Source organism: Chrysochloris asiatica, unplaced genomic scaffold (assembly GCF_000296735.1).
Source record: "Chrysochloris asiatica unplaced genomic scaffold, ChrAsi1.0 scaffold00052, whole genome shotgun sequence".
Taxonomy (NCBI): domain Eukaryota; kingdom Metazoa; phylum Chordata; class Mammalia; order Afrosoricida; family Chrysochloridae; genus Chrysochloris; species Chrysochloris asiatica.
This window is the reverse complement of record NW_006408570.1, coordinates 7,245,549-7,256,097: the sequence shown is the minus strand read 5'-3', so window position 1 is coordinate 7,256,097 and position 10,549 is coordinate 7,245,549. Positions and strand designations below refer to the sequence as shown.

Below are 10,549 nucleotides of genomic sequence, written 5' to 3'. Positions count from 1 at the left end.
GAGTCTTATGTATTGCAGAGGCTCCGCAGGAAGCCTCCTTCACTGGGCATGTTGTAGCCCCATTTTAACTATTCCAATCAGTTATAGGCAGAAGATGGACTTACAAGCTTTCTATGCTGATACTTTTTGCTATTCCTTTCTTTCCCCCTCCAGTTTTACTCTAACATATGGGAGTCACCATGAGTTGAGATACACTTGATGGCAAGGATTTGATTTGGGTTATATTAGCACAAAATAACAATGGGAAGTTAGAGGAGCAATGATTGATGGAAGGAATGAAGAGAGTGAATCAGGAGGCTCTCCCGAATCCAGAAAAACAAAGCTCCTAGTAACCTCCCTGACCTGCCAGATAACTGAAGTAGACATCTATTGGTTTTGCCTGCCTAAGGACTTTCCTTTTTCTACTGTTAACAGCACCTTGATTTTACCCCATCTTTCCATACTGGGCACTGACCTCTTGGGCTTGTCAGTTCAGCTGCTCCCCCTTCACATGCCTGAGATATACACAATATGCCAAGTTAGCACAATCAGATGTCCATTCATGGAGATCATTAGAGTTCTTTCATCCTGGTGTCTCAGAGACCTTCTTCTACTCATTCTTGGTTTCTGGAACTCTACAGCTGCTTTGGTTTTTGCTTTGGTCTCACAGACCTAAATCTTCATTTTCCCTTTAAGTCTGTTAGCCACCCCTCTGAATCCTGGAGTGGCACTGTAGGATAAGCACTGGACCACAAGGTAGGCAGTTAAAATATACAGGGTCGCTATGAGCCAGAACTGAATTATTGGCACTTAACTCTTCCAGTAAATTCCTGTTTACCTATATTAGCCAGAGTTAGTTTCTGTTGCTTGCACCCAAAGAACTCTGATATAATGAGGAAAAGAGGCAAGTAAAAAATCTAGTCTTATGATTAATTCTGTAATTTCTGTTGAATTTAACATCATTGAAAAGGATTAGCCCTCGGGTAATAGGGGCCTGCCTTGATGAGGAGAAATAGCTAACATTTATAGACAATTACTATGATTCAGACATGCTTCTAAGCACTGACGTGCATTATCTTAATTAATCTTCAGAAGGGCCTCATGAGAGAGATGTTATTTTACAAATGTGAAAATTGAGGTAAAGAATGATTAAATAGCTTATGCTTATTCACATAGATTAATATTTTTCAGTTTGTTTTGTAGAATGTTGGCTTTTCAGAATGATCATAGGAATTGTTTCAAAAGGATTCTGTGGTCCACTAAATTAGGGAAATTCAGGATGCGTTCCAATAAATTAGGAAGTCACAACATGGTTCTCTGCTGTAGTCCTTCTGGAAAGACAGATCTTGAATTTGTTTATTTGCAAAGGAGAAGCCCCAAGATAGGACTAAACTGTATGATTTTTTTTTCAACATGTTTTGTTACAGATTTCTTTTTATAGGTATTGTGTGGGATTCATATGCTATGAGACACGGGACTCTCACACGCAGGGGGCGGTAGCAGGCACCCAGTGAGGTCACTCCCTACATTTCTGGTTCCTACTGTGTGACTTTGAGACAGCTGTTGTTTTTGTTTCTTTTTTTCTATGTCTGAGTCTTCTTTAAGACAAGGATGATATTACATGAAGGCAGGGATGTCATTGTATGAGGGTAAGTAAAAAAAAAAAAAAAGCATAGAAACTGTTACAAAACAAAAATATCAACATGTGAATCTATTGTTTCTTGACATATCTTCCATTGAGGTCTCGTAGTGTGGCACTGTGGGCTAATGTGTCAGACTGCAAAGTCATTTAAACTGCAAAGTCAGTGGTTCAAGCTCACCAGCTGCTCCTTGGAAACCCTATACAGGGTCACTATGGGTCAGAATCGACTTGACGGCACTTAACAACAACTTCTGAAGGTGGTGTTTCCATCTCTCTAGTATTGGACTGCTAACCACAATGTTGGTGGTTCAAGCCTATCAGGTGCTCTTTGGAAACCCAATACAGTGTTGCTATGAGTTAGAACCAACTTAACAGCACTTAACAAAAACAACAGCTCTTCTCCGAACAATTCTGTGCTCTTAGATTTACACCACATTTAAATGGCACTTTTGACATCCTTGAGGGATTCGGATTGTGTTCCTTTGAAATGTTCTTTGAGTTGGGGGAATGAAAACAAATCTGAAGGAGCAAAATAGGGCTGTAGGGTGGATTGGTTAAGGTTTCCCAAAGAATTGATCACAAGACAGCCCTTGCTATCCTTAAAGAATGAGAAGATGCTTTGTCATCATGGGAAAGAAAAAAAAAAAAATGCCTCGGCACAATTTTCTTGGCCTTTTTCTCACCACTGCCATTTCAGTTTTCTTATGTCTTCATAAGTAATCCCCATATCCATCTATTGTCCTTTGAGAAAATCTTTTAAGATTGCCCCTGTGGAGTCCCAAAAAACAGTTGTCATAACTTTCTGAGCTGACCTCTTTGCCTTGAAATGAACTGGTCCAGCAGACCCCTTCAGAAGCCACTGTTTTGATTGGAGATTATATATATATATATTTTTTTTTTGGAAGACACCTTAAGAAGACTAACACAAATGTGTCACTGAGAAAACTTGTCTGCAGCAAACCGAGTGCAGAGCCATCTTTAAATACTCTTTGGAACAAAACTGTGCTTGTATGAACTGGAACCCAACTAGCAATACTTTCTGACTTACCCTTCATAATTTCCCCTATGACTTTCTTGGGGATTTCTAAATTAAAGGAGAGAAGCTGAAGAATTCCTAGCATGGTGGTGGTGATGTGCTGTGGAGTCAGTTCCGATTCATAGCGACCCTGTACAGGGTTTCCAAAACTGTAAATTTTCACTGGAGCAGAAAGCCTCATCTTTCTCCCATGGAACGGCTGGTAGGTTTGAACTGCTGACCTTGAGGTTAGCAGCCTGAATTCGTAACCTCTACACTACCAGTGTAGCTAAGGCATTCCTGTCATAGTGGTTATGCTTGTTATGCTAATCAGAAGGTCCTGAACGCTCAGCGTGTTTATTAAGCATTTCCAGGACATAAAGAATAATTCTTAAGGTAGGACAGTTTCCAGCAGCAAGGCCTTGTTGCTCATCTTCATCTTCCTTTCACACATATTTTGTTTTCCCTTTTTGGGAGAATTATTTTCTTTATAATAATCAAATTTTACCTCAGATATATCTTCAACCTGAGTTAATCTTTCGCTGTACTTTATGAAGTCTTCAACATTAGCAAAGAATGGGCTGTTTTGCTCTGCAGTTCCTTATTCTAATCTTCCACTCCAGTGAGGGGAAGAGGATGTGATCATGCGCTCACCAGCAAAGGGGAAATTGTGAAAGGTGCCTTGCTCTAGAAAAGGCAACCCACAACAGCCTTATCTCTCAAAGGAGGGTGCGCTCTGAGAGGACACATCTGAGTGTTCCTCTCTGTCCATACGACATGGAACCAAAGAGGATCAGGGAGGGCTACCTTGTAAAGAGGGTAAGTCAAACTGATGGCTTCGGGCCTGGAGGGGGTTAGTGTCCGGTGTTGCACTATCTACCCACCCACTATAGGAATGTTTAATGCTAAACCTATTGGGCTGAAATAGGAAAGCATCACAGTTTGTAGAATGTTGGGGGTTGGTATTGGTAGTGCATGTTTTTTCCAGAGTCATTAACCTGTTCTACCAGAAGACTCTTCTGCTATGAAGAGTACTTGGAGAGTCTATTCCTATTTCTAAAGAAAGAGATTAAAGACATGATGTTACAATAATTATAACGTATTCATGGCCAATCTTAAAAATGGATGCATAAAAAATGTCCTTTTTGTCTTGGGCTGAAACATCTTCACTCAGAGCTCTTAGTGAGTCTAAATAACACATGTTTAAGGTGCTAGCGTGCTTATGTCTCACCAGGGAAGTGCCCAGGAGAGCTGAATTTTGTTAGCACTGTTGGTCTTTATTCTAATGTCTAAGTCATTGTGAAACTCCCTGCAATGGATGACAGAGAGCTCACACTCAGGACTTGTACTCTGTGGGCAATACCTTCAGAAGTTAGCTCATACTGACTTCAGCGCGTGTCAGAGAGCTATATTCCAATGATCCCTCCAGTTGCCCAACATTGTAACTGAATCAGCACTTAATGTGATTCCCTTTAAAACTGTAGTCTGAGATGTTCGACTTAGCAGGAGCTAGACAGCATTAACTGCTGCCTTATCTCTTCTGACTTAAAGCTGGAAGGAACCATAGATGATCTGACTTAATTGCCTCATTTTATTCAAGAAGATACCAAGACCCCAAGGCTCTATGATTGCTCAAGATCACATGGCTATGACAAAATTGGGTCTAGAAACCCACTCTCTGACCCTGGTTTTGACCTTGATTGCTGCCCCCGAGCTTTCTTAAAACAAATGTAACGTATTGTTGAGTTGGTTCTGACTCATAGCGACCCTATAAAAGCCAATCTAGACAATGTTCCTAAAAATAAAACATTCAAATTTTGTATTGATGTTTCCACAATTGATACCTTCTGTATTTTTCATATATACAATTTACATTTCCCTTAAGATTTGCATTTATTCTGGGACCTTTTGAATATTCTCTGCTCTGGTAGCGTAGTGGTTACGAATCGGGCTGCGAACCTTAAGGTCAGCGGTTCGAAACTACCAGCCGCTCTGCGGGAGAAAGATGAGGCTTTCTACTCCCGTAAAGATTTACAGCCTCGGAAACCCTGTACAGGGTCGCTATGGGTCGGAACCGACTCCACAGCACTTAACAACAACAAGTAGTGTATTAAGAGTCTTTCATTACCCATTCTAAATAAATGCTTGGTTTAAAAATAATTCCATTTATCTGCTTCAGAAACAACTAAAACTGAAGTCAGAATTTTCCATAATAAGGTACTAAAATTCTTAATTTCTTCAGATCTAAATTTCTTTATGTTACCTCACGTATATGAATTAAAAACTCTAAGTCATGAACTCAGCACATAGTTATGTTACATTCGGTGCTATTGAATTTGTTCTGACCCATAGAGACCCTGTATAGGGTTTCTGAGGAGCAGCTGGTGAGCTTGAACTGCCACACTTGAGGTTCAAACCGACTTTGCAATACAGCGCATCAACCCACAGCCACACCAGGACTCCTTAGCACATAGTAATGCTACATAAATGGTTGTTATTGTTAAGTGTTGTTGAGTTGTTTCCAACTCATAGCAACCCTGTATAGGGTTTCTGAGGAGGAGCTGGTGGGTTTGAACCACTGCCCTTGGGGTTAGCAGTTCAATCCTAATCCTAAAGCACAACACCAGACAGCTACCATAATAATAGTGATGCTTTGTATCCATATTAATATGCAGTCCTATGTGCTAAAGGAGCTCTGGTGAGTGTAGTGGTTACGAATCGGGCTGTGAACTGCAAGGTCAGCAGTTCGAAACTACCGCATACTCTGCAGGAGAACAATGAGGCGTTCTGCTCCTGTAAAGATTTACAGCCTTGGAAACCCTGCTCAGGGTCGCTATGGGTTGGAACTGACTCAACGGCACTTAACAATAACAACAACAATATGCTAATGGTTTTACGTATTGGTTCTGGGGTTGGTTGCCAAGATACTAGTGAGAAAAGAACCATGATAATCTTTCTCTGACAAGCCTGTAGGATGCCTTGATTAGAGCTGTTGGTGTTAAAGTATGACAAACAGTACTATATGAATCTCTTTCAATTTATTCTTCTCTTGCAAGAGGTTTAGCTGTTTCAGATACCTGGGTGACCATAACGGGTATGCTTCTTCTATGTTGCTTCATGAAATAATTTCATTGAGATTCAATGTTTCAAGTGGCAAGAATACAATACTAGAAAACGCACTTACAGGGATTTTATCTAAGTGAGAAATCTTGTGGTCCACCGATAGAATGGCTGTAGAATATTTCTGCTTTTTTTTTGCACAGGGTACCTTTCCATATTTCACAATCCAGGTTTCTCACTTTGCCTTCTGACTAAGGCCTTTAAATAGAGATGAAGACTGAAGGAGGAGGGAAAACGTATGACTATCTATCACTTTGCAACTTTTTCTAAGTGATACCCAGATTCCTTTGCTTCATAGTCTTGTCACTTTTGATTTTTAAAAAGAGCATTGACAATTCAAAAGATTAGACAGGAACCTTAGGCAGCAGTGAGTTTATGTTCATGTGGGAGGAACAACTCAGGAAAGGAGGGTAAGACTGGGTGTGTAACTCAAAGATGTAATCAATGCCATTCAATTATACATGTAGAAATTGTTCAATTGGTGCATGTTTTGGTGTGTATTTCCTAACAACATAAATAAATAAACTCTAGAGGGAAAACAACAACAACAACAACAACAACAAAAGAGCATTGAGAGTCTCTCACGTAGTGGCTGGCAGCCACACAAACACTCCCCTTCACACTCAACCACCCTATGAGACAGTATCCTTATCCCAATCTTACAGATGAGAAGTCTGAGAACCAGAGAGGATAGTGACTTGCCCAAGGTCAAACACTTGATAAGAGGATGAGCTAGTATGCCAACCCTGGCTTGCCTAATGATAAAACCCAGGTGGTCTCATTGATCCCATGCTGTATTCCGAAAGGCAGGCAGACGGAACCAAGGTAAAAAAACATGGGTCAGATGAACTCATTAGAACCAGAGAGGGGTTGGGCAAATTGTATGCAGGAGAGTGGGTGTAATAATTCCTGCATCCCTTTATCTCTAATACAGGGTTACTTTCTCCCCCAGTAAATGTATTTTGAAGTCCTTGAAAACACTACTGAATTATGTATGTTTATAACCATAACTTGTTAGGTGCCATCAAGTCACTTCTGACTCATAGCCACCCCATGTGAGTAGAACAGCACTGGGTCTTGTCCTAAATCAACCTTATTCCAAGAGGTTTATGGAGCAATCTGTTGTTTCCATGACAACCAACCCAGCAGGCAATTTGTTGATCTGGACTGATGACCCAAATTGCAGCTCAGGGATTTGGGTAGCCTGTAAAGCTTGTAAGAAGCACAGGAATCAGGGTGGTGGGAAAGGAAAAGACAATGAAACTGGGCAGGAAAGAAAAGGGTTGCAGAAGACTGGTTGAGGGGAAAAGCCTGGAGAAAAAGAAAGGAGAGTCAGTGGCTCCAGCCCAGGGATTCTCCCATCAAGCATCTGATCAATTATTGGGGATCTGTCTTTGTGGTTCCTGTTAGGTAGCCTTGTTGTTCTGGACTCTTCCCCATGAAATAATCCCCAGCCGACAACACCTGTTCATTCATCATCATCGTAATGGCTAACACATGTGGTACTCACCCAGTGGCAGGGACAGGTCTAAACATTCAATGCATTCATGCATTTAATAATCTAAAAGTGAATTCTATCATTGTCCACACTTTGCAGATGAGGAAGTGGAAGTAGAGAGAGGCAAAGAGCCTTGCCTAAGGTCACACGGCTAGTAAACGGCTGAGCTGGATTGGAAGCTAGGAATATAATCTCAGTAGGTAGAGCCATGCCTACTCACTTCATCTGGGCCTCATGGGCTGTTATCATAGAAGTTTCTTTTCCAAAGCACCGTTGCTGTGACATAGTGGGATAACCATTAGGTTGCTAACTGTAAGGTCAGTGGTTTAAACCGCCAACCACTCCAAGGGAGGAAGATGAGACTGCCTGTTTCCATGAAGATTTACAGGTCCGCTGCTAGTTGGAATTGAACTGAAGGCAGGGGGTTTGGTTTTGGTTTTGCTGCTGCAATGGGAGGTACCCAGGAGAATGACTTCCTAGTATTGCCAAAAAAAAACCTCTGTAATTTTATCTGTTGACATTGTCACCACTTTTTGAATACTTTTGAAGCTAGCCACTATGCTAAGCACTTTAAGCTTATTATCTCATTTAATCTCTACAACAACCATAGGGTATAGGTACTTTATTAACGTCATCGTACAGATGAGACTAATGTTTAGAAAAATTAAATAACTGGCACACAGTCACGCAGTCTAGAAAAGACAAAGCCGAGACTTGCATTCAAATTCCAAAGACTCCAGAAATCATGCTGGTAAATACTGAGTGCCATTTCTGACTGCTTGCCTAAAATGCTTTCATTGAGAAATGGTCCAACTTGGAAGAGTTTACTTAAAATTTATGCTAATACACAAACTAGTTAGCTCAACTTCAAAGAAACAAACAAACCAGTTGCCATTGACTTAGGTCCAATTCATGGTGATCCCATGTGTGTCAGAATAGAAGTATGCTCCATAGGGTTTTAATTTGCTGGTTTTTCAGAAGTTGATTGCCAGACATTTCTTCCAAGGTGCCTCTGTGTTGACTTGAGCTCTTATCGTTTCAGTAAGCAGCTGAACATAGTTACATACAAATGACAATTTGTGATGCTATGTAATGACTTCATGTATCAAGCTGGAAAAATGGATGACATGATTTATGATGTAGCAGAGCTAAGGGCTTAACTTAATGCAACAGCAATTATACAATAACATGCACCTGTATGTTCGATAGGTAGTTTGGCTCAGAATGCATTTCCCTTTGAATTCCTGTCAAATGTCAGCTTATGAAAAGAGAAGTTTGAGGGAAAGGGGAAGTTACAGGAGGTGTCTTTACTCTATATGAGGTGTCTGGGAGGGGTTCTAAAATTAAAAATAAAAATGCTCCAACCCTTAGTTCTCAGTTGTGGTTTCTTTCAGTGAAGCTGGACATATATACAGGAAGTTATGCCCTAATTTGTGCATAGTGAACTGAACCAAGTCACACTCTCCCCTGCTAGATGTGAACTGTTCAGGGACAGAGAACTGGGCCTTGTTCATTTTTATCTCCATAGTACCAAGGCCAGTGTCTGATACATAGAGCTGCTCCATTCCTATTTGTTGAAGGAACATGGCTGGAAGATAGGCATTCACCTAAAATTCGCATAGAAACTGAGAATTCAGAGCTCTTTATTGCAGTAATTGTCAAGTATCGAGAAAAGTAATTTCATTTGGTGCATTATTTTCTCTTTTTAAGATGGTCCTGTTTAAATATGTTTTTAATTAGTCTTTTGATTGTAGGTGAGGCCCAGGTGTTGCAACGGGCATCTGGAAATAGGAGAAATCTAATGAGAAAGTAGCAACAACAGATTTATTTTGGGAGATTACTGTTGTTAACTGCTGTGAACTCTGCCCCTGGCTCAGGGCAATCCCACAGGAAATGAAACAAAGTACTTTCCAGTCTTGCACCATCCCTATGATGGGTTGCAGAAACCATAGGGATTTCATTAGTGAATTTTCACAAGTAATTACCAGGCCTTTTGACCTACTCTTCTTAGTCTGGAAGCTCTGCTGAAACTGGTTTAACATCATAGCAACATAGATGTGTGGCTTCATAGGACTGGGAAGGATTTCATTTCTCTCACTACTCACCAAATAAGCTTGAATACCTCTCGTGTCACTCAGTTTTCTCCCATAAATCATGCAGGAAATGGGTTTTCTGAATGCCCTACCTATTGGGATATCACAAACCATCTATGGCAGTTTTTCACATACTTCATAACAATTCTTGTCTGTTCTGCATGTCCTTTTGGAGTTAAAAAGTCTAGCCAGTTCCTTCAACAGTTCCCTAGGAGAAACAATGTACTCTTCCAGTCATCCACATCCAAGGATGAGTGTTTCATCCTTGTCACTGTCTTTGGAACAGGCTCTAGTTTATATGCAGGTTTGGGGGTCCCTGAGTTCAATGGAGTTCCCCAAGTGCATCTGATTAATACAGAATTACAGGAGACAGAGAGCATTTATTGAATGTTTACTATGGGCCAGATATTACCTTAGGCAATTCACATGGATTTTTGTATGTCATCCACAACAGCTCTAAGAAAGAGGTATTATCAGTATCCCCATTTGTCTAGTGAAGAAAGTGAAGTTTAAAAGATTGGTCAAGCTCACATTACTGCAAAGTGGTAGAGTTGGGATTTCAGCTTCAGCCATTGCACTCCAGGGAGCATACTCTCAACTATAGATTCTGCTGTTTAAGGAGTCCCACTGTAGGTTAACACACTGCACTGCAAGGTCAGTTTGAACTGCAAGGTTGGCAGTTCAGGCTCACCAGCCACTCCTTGGAAACCCTATACAAGGTAACTATGGATTGGAACCAACTCGACAACACTTAACAGCAACAACAACATCTTGTTTAAAATTGGAATATCCCTTTCCTTACTGTAGACCTTAAGTTTCTATTTATAAAGCCTAGAATGACTTTAGTTTTTTATGACAGTTTTTAGGTCGACACATCACACTGCCCATTCAAAGAGCTTCTCTCACCCACTGCCAAAGTCCTAGATCTTCACCAGTCCTTCTTGTAAACCATTAAATAAACTCATCAAAGAAAAGATCTGATCTTATTTTTCTTAACCTATTTTTTGTTTTTGTTAAAGTGGAACCTCTTTAAGCTTCTTGTACAGAGGTGTTTCTTCTTTTGAAAATTGTCTGCCAATTTTAAAAACTGGGAGTGTAGTGTATATAGTTAAAAAATTGAATGTAAAGGGTTGATTTTTTTAAACATATGAAAGACATATATTAAACTTTAGACATATGATAATGTGTTATAAATATCCTCC

General features: G+C 40.3%; 1 protein-coding gene across 1 annotated transcript in view; it reads left to right on the top strand.

The window, feature by feature from the left end:
* The first annotated feature begins 3,402 nt into the window (after positions 1-3,402).
* PLEK (pleckstrin) overlaps positions 3,403-10,549 on the top strand; it is a 41,769-nt gene continuing 34,622 nt past the window's right edge. Inside the window, exon 1 of the mRNA XM_006862940.1 lies at positions 3,403-3,455. Within this exon, the coding sequence (XP_006863002.1) occupies positions 3,414-3,455 (42 nt within the window). The 5' untranslated portion in view covers positions 3,403-3,413. The remainder of the gene's footprint in view (positions 3,456-10,549) is intronic.